Source organism: Anastrepha obliqua, chromosome 3, assembly GCF_027943255.1.
Source record: "Anastrepha obliqua isolate idAnaObli1 chromosome 3, idAnaObli1_1.0, whole genome shotgun sequence".
In the NCBI taxonomy this organism is placed as follows: Eukaryota; Metazoa; Arthropoda; class Insecta; order Diptera; family Tephritidae; genus Anastrepha; species Anastrepha obliqua.
This window is the reverse complement of record NC_072894.1, coordinates 16,615,612-16,633,755: the sequence shown is the minus strand read 5'-3', so window position 1 is coordinate 16,633,755 and position 18,144 is coordinate 16,615,612. Positions and strand designations below refer to the sequence as shown.

Below are 18,144 nucleotides of genomic sequence, written 5' to 3'. Positions count from 1 at the left end.
AGGAGATACGCCAAAGCCGAGAGTCAAGCCGGATCTTCATCCAAAGATATCATGATATATTTTTGGTGGGACTGGAAGAGCATGGTGCACTGGGAAATGCCGGAAAAGCATGCCACGGTCAACTAGGAGCTCTAACTTGCTCTGCTACACCGCGTGAATGAGGCTATTAGACCGAAAAGACCTGATCGACGTGGTCACACTATACTCTTTCACGACAACGCCAAGCCCCATGTTGCACAAGTCGTCAAAGCCGTACTCCAAGAGTTTGAATGGAGGTCCGTCAGTATGCGCCGTATTCTCCGGAGCTTGAACCGACCGATTACCATCTTTTCCGCTTCCTGTCAAACCATATGAAGGGCGTTACCATCGATGACAAAGAGGTCCTTAATAGAAGTGTATGTGTCAATTATTTATTTTTATTTTTTATGTACATACATATAAATTGAAAAAAAAAAATAAAATTATAATTCACCATAAACATGTTCCATACATTTTTTTAATCATATCTACTTTACTAGCAAAAAACATACAGTGTTTCTCCAGCGTTCTCCTGTTTGTCTTCTATTTCTTCCATTTTAGTGGAAACCAACTCAGGACCTTCTCACACAAAAGAAGAAAACATAAATCAAAAAAAGTTTTGCAGCCAACTTCAAGTTTGACAATACGCATAAGAAGCACAAAGCGGGCCGCCAGTACGGAAAGCAAAATCCCCTCTCTCTCTTCTCTGTCCGCTCTACTCCCACGAAAAAAGGTACGTGGCTGAACATTTTAAATACATTTCTATTTCTTGTTTCATTTACATTTCTCTATTTATTGTTTTAAAGTTTTCCGAAATCCCACTTTACCAAAATATGTAGCTGCAAATCAAAATTTTCAAAAAGCAAAAAAGTTGACACAGTTTGAGAGCATGCCAGGTGCTAAGACGAAGTAAACAGAAACGGATAGTTGAGATAAGCTGAAACGAATGATGTTGTTTTTGTTGCTTGTTAGGTGAACTTGTTTTTCTCAGCACACTTGTCCAAACAGTGCACGTACAAATATTTTCTCTAAAACACAATAAAAGAGAATAATGAAGTCAGACAATTGTGCGTTTATAATTATGTAATCGTATCGTTTTTGAAGGGGTAATACCTAAACATGCATTTGACCACCAAACTAGGGTTGCAACATAGAAAACAGCTTGACATGTGTCACAATTTTAAACACCTTTAATGAACGGCACAACACACTGTATTTACTTGTGTTATCAGCGCATGCCAATGATAAGCTGTGCGTTACTAAGCAAATATATTTATGTATGTATGTATTTGTACATTTCCCATTTACCTTCATCGCGTGAATGAAATATAGCAAAAAAAGAACAGTGAACACGAGTTTTTTGAGAAACTGTGTATATACACTTTGGTACATAAATGCATAAATTTACTCGTCGACAACATAATAGAAAGTTTGTATATAATATTCACGAAAGAATTCGCTCGATCATACATACATACATACACAGCGATGTGCATAAAAAAAGCTGCGTTATAATAGGTACTTTTTTTCTTTTATAATTAGTGTTAATTCAATATAACAACAGATAATAAAATGAATTAAAGCGAATAAAGGGTTTTCCAATAAGAGGTGTTATTCCCGTAAAAAATCAATGGTTTCGTTGTTGATGTGGCACGCCGTCTTGTTAAAAATAAATGTTGTCCAGATCAATATCATCCAATTCCGGCCATAAAAAATCGTTAATAATCTCTCGATAGCGTTCCAATGACTCCGCCGGACCATAAACCGCATCAAACAGTCACACGTTGAGGATAGAGAGGCTTTTCAACAACAACTCTTGGATTTTCTAAGCGCCAGATCCGACAATTTTGCTTTTGACGAAGCCATCGAGGTGGAAATGGGCCTCATCACTCAAGATGATTTTTCGATGGAATTTCGGATCATTTTCATGCATTTCAATGACCTAATTAGCAAAGACACGACGTTGTGATGATCGGCCGGCTTGAGTTTTTGTGTTAACTAGACTTTATAAGCCTTAAGACCCAAATCCTTATACAAAATACGATGTAATGACGGTTGTGGATTGCCTAATTCTAAAAAACGACGAGGAATGGACAAACCTGCGTTTTCTGTAACCCTTTCTGTTACAACAGCACGGGTTTTATTCTTCACATCACTAACTTGTCCCAACAGCTGGGGTGCTTCAAAATGACCCAAAAATGTTCGAGTTTTACGAACCGCCTCTGCCAAATTTTCATCATTTCAATAATTTCAATGCGTTGTTTAAGCGTGTATCGTTCCATTTTTATTAATGGCGTAGTTTTTACTTGTCAAATATCAAAAAATGACAGCTTCAAAAGTGACATCTACCGAAATAGCGGGCTATTCAAAATAACACGTGCTAATAGATAATGTATTCCTTCTACCTAGCGATTTTTTTTTTGGTTAAAAATCACTTTTTGCTGTGCCAATACTTTTGTTCATCACTGTACATTAAATATTAAGAGAATGAAACAAACAACAAAACTAAGATGTTCTCCACAGATGACAAATCTGCTGCTAATTCTGCTGGTACTAAGCGTAAAAGTCCATTTAATAAGGCAGCAATACCGGCACTTGTAAAGGCAGCATGGGAGAATATTTCAACCCTGCCAAATGCCAACACTTTCTGGTTCTAATACCGATGACAAAAACTGTGATTACTCCACTAACAATAAATATTATGGTAAAGTTAATAATAATTATGCCAATTATTTTAGTTTTCTCACACAAATGTTACCTTTCAGAACGCAGAACTTTGTCGAAATGATTCGTAACGTTTCTCTATAAAGGGTTTACCAGTAACAGGTGTTATTGGTAAATGGACTGCGCTATCGAGAGATGATTAACGATTTTTTATGGCCGGAATTGAATGGTATTGATCTGGACAACGTTTATTTTAAACAAGACGGCGCTACGTGCCACTCAAGCAACGAAACCATTGATCTCTTACGGGAAAAGTTTCCGGACCGTGTTATCTCTCGAAGAAGTGATCACAATTGGCCACCGACATTTTGTGATTTAACACCTACCGACTTTTTTCTTTGGGGGCACGTGAAAGAGAAGGTCTACGCCAACACCCTAGGGTCGATTCAATACATCAAAGATGGAATTCGTGAAGCTATTGAGGACATAGGGCAGCCACTTTGCAATTCGGTTATGGAAAATTTCATGAAAAGGATATTGCCCTGTAAGCTTGGTCGTGGTGGTCATTTGCCTGATGTTATTTTCCACTATTAACGGCATACCTTCCTCTTTATAATGAAATAAACATCCGATCATATATATTAATGTATAAATAAACTTTATGCCATATATTGACTTATTCATTTTAAATAATTTTAATGAAAATCAGGGAAAATATGGCCGTTACGTATCTGCCCCCTTAAAAAATAGCATTTTTATTTGAATATCAAAATCACACCTCTGTTTGGAAAGCCCTATATTTTATTTCAGCGCTAAATCAACACAATTTGAAAATTTTGAATTTTCGCTAAATAAAAGTTATTTAAACATATTAAGTCTGCTCGTGTAAAAATTATCCAGTAACTTGCCAGTAACTTAATTTCTGAGATTTCTCTCTCAAAGAGAAAAATATCAAAAAAAAGGGCATGAACGCAAAGCCAGTAACAATTTGCAAGACTGACGAAAAACTGACTAAATGTTCGCGGGAAAAATCACAAAAATTTAAAAATGTTTCACTTGAACTACCTTGTATGAAATTAAAACAAAAAATAAAGTAAATAAAATGCAAAATAACGAGCTTCGGAATCACATGATTTCGTTTTGTTCACATTAATTTTTTCCATTTCATCATCGCCGTCAGATGAAGTAATTCGCAAAGTTTATTTCGTGTTTATTTTTACTTTGCGATCAGCTGTTTTTCTGACTTGCAAATTTTTACAAGTAAAAATTTATTCAGTAGCAACTTGTAACTTCCCCTCAAAATGAAATGCCATTTTGCTCTCTCACTTTCCCCTACTTTGCAACTTTTTTGGGCACATGAACACCAAAATGTGATAATTTGTAAAAATTATTACAAGCTCATTCACTTCACTTATCTCTACTTCATCGCACACCACCGTATGTACGTATGGCTTTATTCATTATCGGGTAAATATTATATTAAGCATTTCGATAGCGCTAAACGGAAAATAGGTCGTAACACAGATTGGATACCGCGACTTGTCCTAAATACGTAAAAAACAAAAATCATTTGACATGTCACGCCAGCACAACTGCGTGCACGTAAGCAAATAAATACTATAATTATGCATACATTTGTAAGTATGTATACCGTTATATTAGAAAGTAGGTTAAGCACGTGGTGTTGACGTCACTTGGAATTCCCCGTTGCATAAATTAAAATGGAACAAAATTCATGGAATATGCACAAACGAAATTAATAAACAGCTTAGATGGTGTTAAGCTTCCGCATGCCAACTATTTCAAGCAATGCGTATCTATTTTAATATTATAATAATGATACTTCATGAAATTTTAGAAATGCCAATCGACACGTGCGGAAAAATAAAGAAAAGTGGTATCAACGAATCGACGGTTACAAGAGCGACAGTCTCGAGGCGAGTTTGTTTTACAGATTGGTTCGATCGGTCAAAGAGTTTGCATTCTATTCGAAACAAATAGTGTAGCTATAAAATTAGAGAAAATTAGATTACAAATTTAGCACTACATGACAACACAACATTTTCCCTATAGTTTTTCTTCCTAGCAAACTAAATTATTACTGTATAACATTTTTCTTGGAAAGTTTTTTACTAAGTAGGCAGCAAGTACCTCTCTAATCGATGTTTGATATATTCCTGCTTTCCTCATAAAACTCATTTACATGCAGTATTTACAGGGTCCGGCACTCGAAGTGACCGGTCGCGCAGCTGATGCACGGGCATCAGATGTCTGTTAGTTGGCTAAATGAAAGTCCAGAGTATTGTTTACAAGCGCGTGGAAGCATTTTGCCGCGAGTAAACGCGAAAAAAGAAAATCAGTAATGGATTTTAAACGTAATAGTGCGATTGCATTTAAATAAGTTATATACGTTATAAAGTTAATAAAGTTTTTGTTTAACGCATCATTACTTCTTACAATGATACTATTAGCATCGCGAAACGTCATGGAGGTGGTCATCAAAAGACTGCAACGTCACGTGAAATGGTTCAAAAAGTGAAGAAGCGACTTGAGCGAAACCACCGACGAAGTGCCCATCAAATGGCGAAAGAACTGAAAATATGTGACCCTAGCATCCGCCGCATACTGAAAAATGATCGCAAGTCAAGCCTTACAAGATCCAAAAGACGCATAATCTCACACCAAAGCAGCAACAAGTCAGGCTTGAGAGAGCGAAGGAGTTGCTTCGCTTGGCCGAAAGCGGTCAATATCCGAACATTGTGTTTTCTGATGAGGCAATTTTTCAAATTGAGCAATTCGTAAACTCCCAAAACTATAGGGTTTATTTGATCGACCGTTCACACGAGAATTTTAGTCATCGATCACCAGCCAACAGGAGGCAGTACCCGCCACAGGTAATGGTATCAGCCGCTGTAACCGGAGATGGGCGCTCTCGAATCGTTTTCATTGAGCCTGGCGTCAAGGTAAATGCGAAATATTATCGGAAAAGTATTCTGTAAGTTATTTCGAAGCAGTGGGCAGACAAATATTTCGGTGGCAGATCATGGACGTTTCAACAGGATTCGCCACCGTCTCACAAATCTCGAGTGAACGAATAATGGATAAAAACAACGTTCCGAACTTCATAACGTCCACACAGAGGCTCTCAAATTCACCAGAGGCGAATCCGATGGATTATTCTCTTTGGGCCATTTTGGAGAGCTCGGACTAAAAGATTCACCAGTCTCCAGACGCCATTGTCCGCGAGTGGGCCCAAATACCTGCAAATCTCATTCGGGCACCTTGCGATTCGTTTCTGGACCGTCTCAAGGGCATAGTTAAGGCAAAAGGTGCTCATATCGAGCAAACGTAAATTGATTCTTAATTTTGTATTATTTTCACACATTTTTTTATTTTGAGTTGAATAAAAGTAATTTTCTAAACTAAATTTATGGCCTTTTTAATTGGTTACACTTCGAGTGCCGGACCCTGTAGTGAACATATGAAGTGATCACAGTGCAACCGAAAACAAAAATGGAGACGTTGCGCAAGCGGTCAGCTTGAAACTATACGGTACAAAGACAAATCGCTTGCTGTAGTGAATTGTTTACATTTCATTTAATTGTTTGCACTTTGAAATAAACGCGAGTTACTTTTGAAAAATATATTAATGCCAATATAATAAACAAAAATAAACTATAATATCTTGGATATAAAAAAACGTTGTGAATGGGTTTCCGTCTCATTTTCAAATGGGTCTCAGGGTTCGCTAAGGGAAGGGTTACTTTCCTTAAAGTTTAGATTGTGCTTTTATGTGGTTTAAAGTGTTACACCTTTTGCCTCCCGGCAACTACCACAAACCCAATGGTCAAATAAGTAGGTAAACATTTCCTATTTGAATGTCTACCTTAAAGTCATAAAAATCTTTCATTGGCCATTATTGGAGTTTTATTGAAATTTGTCCATAGTTTTTCAATAAATAGCTCAATTTTTGCCAAAATTTAATCAAACGTATTAATTGACATTCTTGACGAATCGAACAAAAATTATCGCAACTCTTCATACAAGTGGTGAAGGAATTCTCTAGACAAATTTATTTCGTGAATGGAGTTTTTTCTTTGAGTTTACCTTTAAAAAAAGGTTTCCATATAGAAATAATTGGCCATTTCAAGACGAATCCATTTTAAGTGGTATTACATTTTGTTCGTCTTCCACTCGCCATCGTATTCGCAATGCAAGCAATTCGTTTTCAGCTTCGTATTTATCTTCGTTGTTGTTATTGTTGTAGCAGCATAAATATTCTCCATCCATGTGCGGGGAATGTAGCTGAAGTTACAATACAAGGATATAAACGACCCGGTTTCGCTAATGGAGAACCAGCTGTTGTGGGAACATTTTTATCTTAATTGTTGTTGTTGTAGTAGTATACTTAACCCTGCCGGTGTTATGTAGATCACCGGCCATCTTACTCTAGCTCATCGAACAGTAGGCCCAGGAAATTTGCGAGGTTGGGTCCAGAGAGAGAGAGAGGAATGTTAGATGAGTGGGTTCGATGGGGTATGTGAAAAGGCGGTTAGTGTCGCGCGGGGTGCCTTCACATGCTGGACATATGTTTAGTATGTCGTGGTCAATTCTGGATAGGTGGGAGTACAGTACAGCTGTAGTATCCAGAACGTAATTGTGCCAATATTACGCGGGTCTCACCAGGAAGCTGGAGCTCTTCATCTGCTGTAGGTGGTAGTTGGACTCCGATTACGGCATTCGGTGGATGGAAGCTTAAGAAGGTGATACGTGTATCCCAATGAATGTCGTTAATAGTCTGTTTAAACACTGTCCGATCCAGTAGTTGTCGATTTGTTTTGTCTTGGATCTCATCTCCGTAATTGAAGGGGTGTCTCCTAACGTGCCTGCGAGGCGTCTCTGGTTCAAGCAGGTGTCTACATGGGTGAAACCTGCGGTAGCACCTTAGCAGAAACTGTTTGCTGAGCATTTTGTTGGGCTCCTTCGTAAGGAACATCTGTGTCCCGTTATGTAGGTGTTGTAGTGGGCACATTAGGAGGCATCCCGTCGCTGTCCGAATAGCAGTATTTTGGCATGTCTTTGTTCACTGCGTATCACTAGTTCCAGGCGACCAGACAGGCGCAGCGTAATTTAGAACCGGCCGTCCAATTGTTTTAAATGTCGCCAACAATATTTTATTTGTCTTTGACCTCCTTTGTCTAGGTGCTAAAGAGGGTCGCTGTGAACTTAGTGGGGGAAAGTTGTAGATTCCTCGTAATGAGAAGCGAGAAAGGCAGGTAAGGTAGTCGTTTACTTACAATGCCATTGGCCGATGCCATTATCGTACAGTCGTCAGCTTAGGAGACCTGGTAAACTCCCTGCGATAGATAGAAGTTGAAAAGCAAGGGTGAAAGGGCGAAACACCTTGCTTTATCTTCGTCCTCAGCTTCGCTTCCACTCTGCAATCTTAGAGTCAGAAGACAGTCATGCTGCAACGCCTGGAAAACTGACGAAACACAAATGCATGTTTGCGATAACCCAATTGTCATACCTTTCACTCTCTATTGCAGCGTAAGAGTTTAAAGCATTTTTCAATTTCCTCTCCACATAACAAAGTCAATTTTTTACTAATTGTCATCTCATTGGCCGAACTTGTGTTGCATAATTAGTTTGTGTGTAAATAAGCCAACATGCAATAGTATTCGAATGCGCCATTGAAAGGTGTTCGGCATTGGCACAATCGAGAAACTAACATCTAAACAGCAATGCAAAAATTGTATTAAACGTGTCAAGGTTGTAAGCATGTGCTCCACTTTTGCAATACCGCCTTCATCTCCGCCGCCCATCCAAAAGCCAAAAGCAGTCAGCATTAGCACAACCAACATACCACAGAATGCAGCTAGACAGCACAAAGTTATGCCCACGTATATACATATGTATATATGTGTGTGTATATGCATACGATCGTACTCATGGATATGCATACTTATGTACAGTGGCCCAAACGCTTAATCGTTATAAGTAAATTTTCTGTACAGATAAGCATTTGTTAAATTTATTATTGGGAGGTTGAATTAGTTTTAAAGGTTTTTTTCGAAGATTTGGGGCTTTATTGTGAAAAAACGGTACAAAATATTTTATTCGAAGTATTGGCCATCGCTAGCTACAACTTTCGCCCATCTTTCGGGCAATTTCCGGATGCCGTTTCTCCAAAATTCTGGCCGCTGCTTGGCTATCCATGACTCAACCCATATTTTGGTAGCCTCGTACGAGGAGAACCGCTGGTCCGTCAAATCGAGACTCATATGCCGGAACAAATGATAATCGGAGGGAGCTATGTCTGGACTATACGGCGGGTGGGGTAACACTTCCCAGCCAAGCGTTCCAAGGTATTTTTTGAGAGGTTGAGCAACATGCGGCCGAGCGTTGTCATGTTGCAAAATAACCTTGTCGTGCCTTTTTACCGTTTCCGGCCGTTTTTCTTTCAATGCCCGGCTTAAACGCATCAATTGCAGTCGGTAACGATCCCCCGTGATTGTTTCGCCCGGTTGGAGCAGCTCAAAATATACGACGCCGACCTGGTCCCACCAAATGCAGAGCATGATTTTCTTGCCGTGAATATTCTGCTTGGCCGTCGACGTTGATGCGTGGCCGGGCAAACCCCATGATTTTTTGCGTTTTGGGTTATCGTAGTGGATCCATTTTTCGTCGCCAGTCACCACCCGATGCAAAAAACCCTTCCGATTTTGTCGCTCGATCAGCAATTCGCACGTAAAAAATCGCCGTTCGACGTCGCGCAGCTTCAACTCGTACGGGACCCAATTTCCTTGCTTTTGGATCATTCCCATCGCTTTTAGACGCTTGCAAACGGTTGATTTATCAGCGCCCAATGATTCAGCAAGCTCTTCTTGGGTTTGGCACGAGTCCTCGTTTACCAATTCCCCCAATTCCGCGTCCTCGAACTTTTTGGGCTGGCCAATACGCTCCTTGTCTTCGGTGTGAAAATCACCACTTTTGAATCGTCGAAACCAGTACTCACATGTTGAAATCGACGGAGTATGGTCTGGGTAGGCCTCCTGCAGCAATTCACGGGCTTGGGCTGTATTTTTTTTTCAAATTGAAGAAGAAAAGCAAAGCTTCCCGCAAATTGCGTTTCGACGGCACGAAAGTTGACATACTCGGAGCACGAAAACACTGCGTTGTTTATACTTCAGCGAAATGACAGATACTGATAAACAAAGCCTAGGGATGAGGCCTTGTCATGAATATATATTCAGTATTGCCAACGCGATAAAGTGATAAATAGCGCCATCTGTGTGTCACCTTTAAAACTAATTCAACCTCCTAATAGTTGCTCTCAAAATTAAAAGACCAAACTGTTGATTTTTTGATAAATTATAAGTATCGCGAAACTATCTGAAATGGCAAGGGCACTAGATCTAAATTTCCCTAACTACCACTAGAAGAAAATAAAGAAAAAATAGTATTGGTTCGGAAATAACAAACTAATCCAATACCAAAATTAAAGGATTCGTGTAAATTTTTATTTTCAGATAGAAAGCATTGTGAGTTCATATATTACATTGGGGAAAAAGAAATCCGTTATTTTCTCTGTATCTTGTTAAGTGTCGATCGAACAATTTAAAGTTTATGCTCGTTGTCAAGGTGACATTTCACACGCAACAATTTTTCGCAAATATAATGGATTTCGTTTTCCCTTAAACTAATATTTTCGATCTATCGTAAGCTGGTCACGTAGACAATACGAAGAGTTTCCAAAAGGTCCGACACTTGGTATCTTAATTTTATAACCGCGCCCGCTTGATCTCAAGAGTGTTATAGATTTGTTCACAAAACGATTAATAGGCAACATTATTAAATAATCGAAGTATAGTATGGCGGCCACCGTAGCCGAATGCGTTGGTGCGTGACTACCATTCGGAAGTGAGTAGGTTCGAATCTCTGTGCATGAAACACCAAAATGATAGAAAACTTTTTTTCTAATAGAGGTCTAATTCTTATTTGCCGTTCGGAATTGGCTTAAAATTGTAGATCGCACCATTTGTGGAACAACATCAAGACGCACATGAAAAATAAGAAGAGGAGCTTTGCCCCACACCCAAAAAGAATTCTACGTTACCGGTACGACCCGGATTTACTATATATCCGGCCATGGACTGTACGCCAGCAGCACCCCGAGTACAAATATGGGGAATGTTTTTGCTGCTACAACAACAACAACAACAACACTTCATTTGCGTGATCAACGAGATCATACCAAATTCTACCCTTAAAATCTAATAGAGCTCTAAAGCGTACAGCTCTCTATGTTTTCTATGTTAAGTTTACGCTAACTAGAACCGCATGTTGCTGGTAACTTTGGTTAGCTTAAGTTATCTGAAATTATGTCTAACTTAAGTCTTGGCTAATAAAGCTTTAACGCTCTGCTAGTCAGTTGCTGTACAGACGGCAAAGGGGTATCTACGTACCGGAATGATTCGGGGTTTTCCCGACCAAGGGGTGCCGTCCCACTACTCTTGTCTAGTGCGCTGAACGTTAGCCCTCGTTTATCGCCCCTGGAACAGCTTCATGCAGCAAGATTGCACCCCATAATTCCCCTTAGGGCTGATATTGAGCCTAACCCTGGACCCGAAGTTTAGATATATAATCCACATTAAAATTTGTTTTACGCCAAAAATATATTTATTGTAAATTTGAGTCTGTAACGCGCAGTTTGTATTCTGTCTGAAATGAATTGATTTCAGCTTGCAACCGAAAGAGAAATTGCATATATTAGGGAGCTGCCAGAGCTGTATTCCTAATTGTGAAATAAGATTTAAATTCCTTATGACTCGGAAGGACCCAATTATATTCAAATGGCCTTGTTTGAGTCTTTGATCTAGGCAGTAATGCAATCGCAATTCCATTCCCTTATGTGCTTATTTATTGATGGCGATGCGTATTGCTGGGATATAATTATGGCGGTAGGTCTATCATTGGGGTGTGCTAAATTATGTAGCGCTTCATAGAATTTCGACGTAGCTGCAAAAGAACTTACGATGTAGCTGCCATAAAGACTCACAAGAACTTTTTCTTTCTTCTTTTTCTCTTTAATTTCGGGAGGTGGGCTCTAGATGGGCGAAAATAGCAAATATTTCGTTGCATCAGATGTTATTTTTCTGAGTTCTAACTGATCCTCAATCGTAGTGAACCACAACTACACCTATTGGTGCAGAAAGGTTGTTGTTGTTGTTGTAGCAGCATAAACATTCCCCATACTTACGTACGGGGAATGCTGCTGGAGTGACAATCCGGGTCGTTTCGGTAACGTAGAATCGACTGTTGTGGAAACGTTGGAAATATGGTAGTTCCATTCGCTCGTATCTATCGACATGTGCAGCCACTTGTTAAGATTGGGAAGCGTTGAATGCTTCGAAAAATTCACAATTTTTGTTTAAAATACCCAATTCTTGTTTTTCCGGTGTGTCATCATATTTTGGCATCACTGTCACGAGAAAAAGAGTTTCATCTATGAGAGAAGTTGGTGTTCTATCGCTTGGGAAATTATTAGTTTCAGTTTGCTACCGAAAGAGGAATTAGGGCGTGTATATGCTGAAATTTTGATTGGCAAACAACAATTGTTGTTGCGCCGAACACGTAGAGAGAACACAAGGCGAATTGAGTACAAGAAGGATTCCGACGGCGCAATCATGAATTCTATCACCCTTGGGCCAAACAGACCTAAAATGTGGTGATTTAATGCACAAAAATTATTGAAGGTCGTATCTCAAACCGAAAGACAGTAAAGTAAACATATTGATCCACCCTTTGGAAGCTCTAAAAATATATTCATAAACGTTACGGATTTTCTTGCACAATTTCTATGGTTTTCTGTCCAAAATATGACTTTTTTTTGCATATTCGTTTACAGTAAGTGTATTTCGTCATCTATTTTTAAGGCTTTTTGCGACTAGTACATTCAATAAGCACAATTAGTACTTCAATCAATATTTCCAATAGGCAAGAACAACAAGGCTCAAACAAAATTTCATTTTACGACCAATCCCAGCGGACTCCAATGCACCTTCTCCTTCAATGTAGCGTTATAGCGGGAAGAAGGTTGAGACATCTCGGCCATTTGCAGCCAGGAGAAAGGCACATACGCTCAATCCAACCCAACTTTATCCTGAGTTTAATAAGGGAACTAGTAGAGTTGTGATGTGTGGAGGGCACAAAAGACCATGAGGTCGAAGTGCAAAGCTCGTAGAAAATCGAATCTAATTTAATCTACCAAAATTAACCATCATCAATTAGATAATGTGACAAATATGTACTGAGTCCGCACAATTCGCTAAAAATTCATATAAAGTATAAAAAAAAGAAGAAAAAAAATGGAATCTTATATTATTATTTGGATTAGTGTACTTACATTTGGTGTGAACCTGAGTAACTTCCTCAATTTCACGTTGCATTCGTTCCAATTCGACATTGTTGCTGCTGTTGGAGGCATCACCTTTACGACTAATTTCCCTATTTTTACTCGCGGCCTGACCGCTACTACTTGCACCATTTACGCTCAACTCTTGCTGTTGAGCGTCATACTTGAATTTGTTCTGAACCTGCTGTTGTTGTTGTTGATGATGGTGCGGGGCAATCGACTGGCAGTTGCTGTTGCTGCTACTACTGCCGCTAACAATAAGCGTTGGCATTCCACCGTCACCGCCGTTCGCTTGCCGCTCCTTGCTGCTTCCACTTATCACTGCTCTTCTATTCACCTTAGCGTCATCATCACTATCGCTGCTATCAGGTACTTCGATAGTCTCCGCCACGGGTAATACATTCATTTTTGCTGTTAGTTGCACATAGTAGCTGTTTTTGTTGCTATTTATATTATTGTTGTTATTGTTATTCGCTGTCGTCTTTTTGTTTGCCGAAGTGTGGCTAACTTGTTGATGCTGCGCTTGTTGTGGAGGTATTTGAGGAAGTACATAACGTTTGTTATTGTTATTGTTGTTGGCATAGTATTGATTACGCTGTTCTTGTTTATTATTAGTTGTCACCGTGATAGGCCCTTGCCTGTGCGATTTGCTTTGACCATGCGCAGCTATATGAGCGCTAGCGGGCAACGCAGAGATATTGGGGGCACCTATATTCACTTTTTGCCGCTTGCTGCGGCCACCATTCATATATTGTTCGCCAGAAGGTTGTCGAGTGCGTTTGGCACTGCCAACACTACTGGTGGACGAGTTACCGCCCGTGAAATGTGTTTCATTGGTAGGCTGCTCATAGAAACCGCTCTCGTGATCAGCCTGTCGTCGCGTTGCCATCTTTTTGGAAGTGGCACTAGCGGTCAAATTTAGCGCTTTGGTGCTACTCCCACCGCTACTATTGTTATAATATCGACTCATTATGGCAAAGTGTTTGCAGTGGAAATCGCTACTGTAGTGCTCTTATTGATTTTTTTTCCTCTGTGGAAACGCTTTGTATTTAAATTTTGTATATTTTGTTTGGAATTTTTGGTTTTAAGAAATAGTTTTTGTAGATTTTAATTCTTTCAATTGTGACATTTCCACGTGCTAAACTTGTTTGACAACCGACGGCTACTTTCCCAGTGGCAAGCGGGTCACACTATTGTCATTCGCAAGAATGGTGCCTTGATAGCTTTTTGTTTTCCCGACTTATTTTTCAAATACATACAGATGTACGTATTGTAGGAATAACATAAAGTTATTTTTCCTGCTAAATGTGGAAAAGACGATTAACTCGCGAAAGTATTAGTAATAAGGCATAAAATACGGTGGGAGAGGGTTAATACGCTTAAGCGCGAAAATGCTGTTCATCGAAATCGCGGTCAACTTGTCGCGTACTTTTGAGTAGCAGTAAGCCCTGTAGTTGCCACTGATGGTATAATTGTTGTTGTTAAAGTAAACGCATTCGCAGTTGTGCCCATTTTCTCAAAACTTTGTGATATCTGCAAAGAGAAATACATACAACTGAAAAAAATTATTTCCTAACAATAATAATATAAAAAATATATAGATTTTTAATGTAAAAAATACATAGTATGTAATAAAAAAATCTATATATTTTTAATGTAAAATATAATGTAAAAAATTAATAGATTTTTATTGTAAAAAAATATATCGATTTTTAATGTAAAAAATATATAGATTTTTAACATAATTCAATAACAGGAATGAAATAGGCTTAAGAGTGTGATAAGCAGTTGTTCATTGGACAACATAACAGTCACGCATACATACAGTTTGTCAAGAACATCTTTGCATAGTGAAGAAAAATATAAAATTTTAGGTTTGATCGAGGAATCCAACAACAAATAAAAAAGCAAACAAAAAATTTATACACACATGTACACACATACACTTGTCTACGACTATTAGGCGCCAACAGTTATTAAATAATCGCACACATTACAAATACAACAACAACAAAAAAGATCTATTTAAAAAGTGTCAAAAAAATCTTTGCATAACTGATGAAAACAACAAAAAATGCCGTTATTTTCCGCGAATTTCATTCATTTGGGTTTTTTTGCAAATGGTATGGAATGTCAAAGGGGTAAGAAATTATTTAGTTATAAAGTGATTGTCTTCAGTTCTTCAAGTGATCTTAGATTTGAATAAAAAAATGCCAGGAAAACGAGTTTCAAAAAATATTCAATTAGTGTATTTCAAGCACTACAAAGACAAATCAGCCAGAGAAATCGCCGATATGTTCTCCCTCAAAATTAGAACTGTGTATAATATAATAAACCGTGCTGAAAATGAAGAAAGACTCGAATTGAACGTAAAATTATATATAATAATTATATAAATAAAATTATTAAAACTATTTATAATAGTCCGGAAAGCAGTACAGGAAGATTAGCTCTTCAAGCGGAAAAAGACTACGGGTTAAGAAAACAGGAAAAAATCCCTGTTATCAGCACAAAACGTTGATAAAAGATTGCGATTTGCCACCGAGTACATATCGCTACCCACAGAGTACTGCGATAACGTTATTTTCTCCGATGAGACGAAAATGATGCTCTACTATCATGATGGACCCCAGAGAGTTTGGCGTAAGCCTCTCACAGCACTACAAAACAAAAATAGTATCCCTACCGTAAAGATTGGAAAACTGTCATTAATGGTTTGGAGTTGTATATCAACAATGGGAGTGGGTGAAATCAAAATTTTGGACGAAATAATGACCAAGGAAGTATATCTTGATATTTTAAAAAACGAATTGACTTCCAGTATTAGAAAATTCGGCTTTGTTGATTCGGAAAACTCGAACAAATTTAAATACAAATACTATCAATATAATGATACCAAACATAAATCTTATTTATGCAGCTCCTGGTTACTTTACAACTGCACCAAAGTTATTGATACTCCCGCCGAAAGTCCCGACATTAACCCAATCGAAAATTTGTGGGTTCATTTAAAAATAAAAGTAGGAAAAAGATCGTCAACTAATAAAACTGAATTAATAAGATTCATCAGAAAAGAGTGGGAAAAAATACCATTGGAATATGATATTCCGAAACTAATTAAATCAACTAAATAATTTCTTACCCCTTTCACATACCATTTGCAAAAAAATCCAAATGAATTAAATTCGCGGAAAATAACTGTTTTTTTGTTGTTTTCATCAGTTATGCAACATTTTTTTTGACACTTTTTAAATAGAGTAAACATATTTTTGTTGTTGTTTTTGTAATGTGTGTGTTTATTTAATAACTGTTGGCGCCTAATAGTCGTAGACAAGTACAGTAATGGAATGTGTGTATAAATTTTTTGTTTGCTTTTTTATTTGTTGTTGGGATTCTCGATCAAAGCTACAACTTTAAATTTTTCATCACTATGCGAAAATATTCTTGACAAACTGTATTTACATAACTTAGGTGACTTGCAATTTTTTCTTGTGTATACTCAAAACAGTTACATAGGCATACAGTAGCTCAAGTGCTTAATCGTACATACTCATTGTTCAATATTAAAACAGAATTTCCGAAACTGTAAGTTCATTTTCATTTTCGAAAAAATTATATTTGTCATTAATTTAGAGCAAACTCCATTTATTCACATAAATAAATTACGTTTAAGGGGACCCGGTGGTATAGAAATTTCGAATTCGAAGGTATAGTATCTTAAGAATAAACTCTGAAATTTTCACGCGGAAATTCCCAATATTATAGCGTCTACAGCCCATTAACTAGGTAGAGTGCGGTCCGCGCTTCTATACCTCAAACTTTTAACTCATTTATCTCGAAACTACTTTTTTCGGCACGGCGCGGACGAAAAAAAACTATTCAACTGAATTACCTGAAATTTGAATATGTTGTTCACAACCATGCATGGCTATCATCGGAACTAGAAGCATAATTTTATTAAAATAATTTCCTAATTTTTACGCTAAAAAACTAGTAAAAAATACCCGATTTTACGACTTTTTTCAAAAAACGCGCCATTTTGTCCATTTTTAGTTTTTTCGATTTGTTCTAGTTCCGACCATAAGTGCACTCTTTCTGATTAAAAATCTTCTTAATTTTTGTGTTACAGATGAGTAGAAGTCTCGAAATCACCTACGCCGTCCGCGTCCGATTTTCGAGATGGTCATCTTCACCGGCATTTTTATAATAATAAATATTGTTTTTAAAATAAAATAAAAAATTTTTGTATGCTTATTAGATTTAGTAATAAACACGAAAAGTTGAAATATCGTTTTTTAATTATTAATAGCAAAAAAAAAAAACCGTGAAAATAGGTGAAATTTTCGTGCTCTAGACCACCTTAAATTCAACACTTTAGCACGGAGAAATAAAGATAAAAAAAACCAGAAGAATTCATGTCCAAAAGAATAATCATACAACATTGTATGTTCTTGAAATATAATATTATACAAAACTCCCTCATCAGTACGTACGGATTCTACCAATTTTAAGAGCTTTTCCAGTTTGTTTGTCTTCCGGAAAACTTAATATTTTTTTGGTTTTCTGGACAATTTCCCAACCAACAAACGAATAGTTGAGGTCATTTTTTAGATGAGCCTCATCTTGGCAACGCTCGAGGTATGTTAGCTTTAAGGATGCTCAGATATTGAAATCTACCCATGTTGCCTTCAATAAAATGAATATTTCCGCCATCTGCGTTTGGCGACACCAACACAAAACCATCTTCATTCTTCACAAGAACTATTGTACTCTTCGACTCAAATTCAGTAATGGACTTTCTTTTTCAGGCAAAACACTTTCATTCAATAAACAATAACCCATTCATTAAAACAATAGTTTCAATACAAAATACTAAATCACTACGATTTAGTAATATTTTGCCGTTTTCCAGAAGTCTATATCCTTGATTATGTATTCAGTGGCGAATTTCATGCGAGCGCTCTCGTTCTTCAAACTAATAACGGGCCTATTTCGCGCTATTCGTCCTTGGAAGTTACGTTTTTTCATCACACAGCGAACTGTTT

General features: G+C 37.7%; 1 protein-coding gene across 6 annotated transcripts in view; it reads right to left on the bottom strand.

Annotated features, from left to right (window-relative positions):
- The window catches only part of LOC129240983 (chromosomal serine/threonine-protein kinase JIL-1), a 73,506-nt gene that overhangs the window by 49,553 nt on the left and 5,809 nt on the right, over positions 1-18,144 (bottom strand). For all 6 annotated transcript variants that reach the window (XM_054877080.1, XM_054877083.1, XM_054877081.1 and 3 more), the window contains one exon: positions 13,091-14,632. In XM_054877080.1, the coding sequence (XP_054733055.1) occupies positions 13,091-14,069 (979 nt within the window). In that variant the 5' untranslated portion in view covers positions 14,070-14,632. The remainder of the gene's footprint in view (positions 1-13,090; positions 14,633-18,144) is intronic.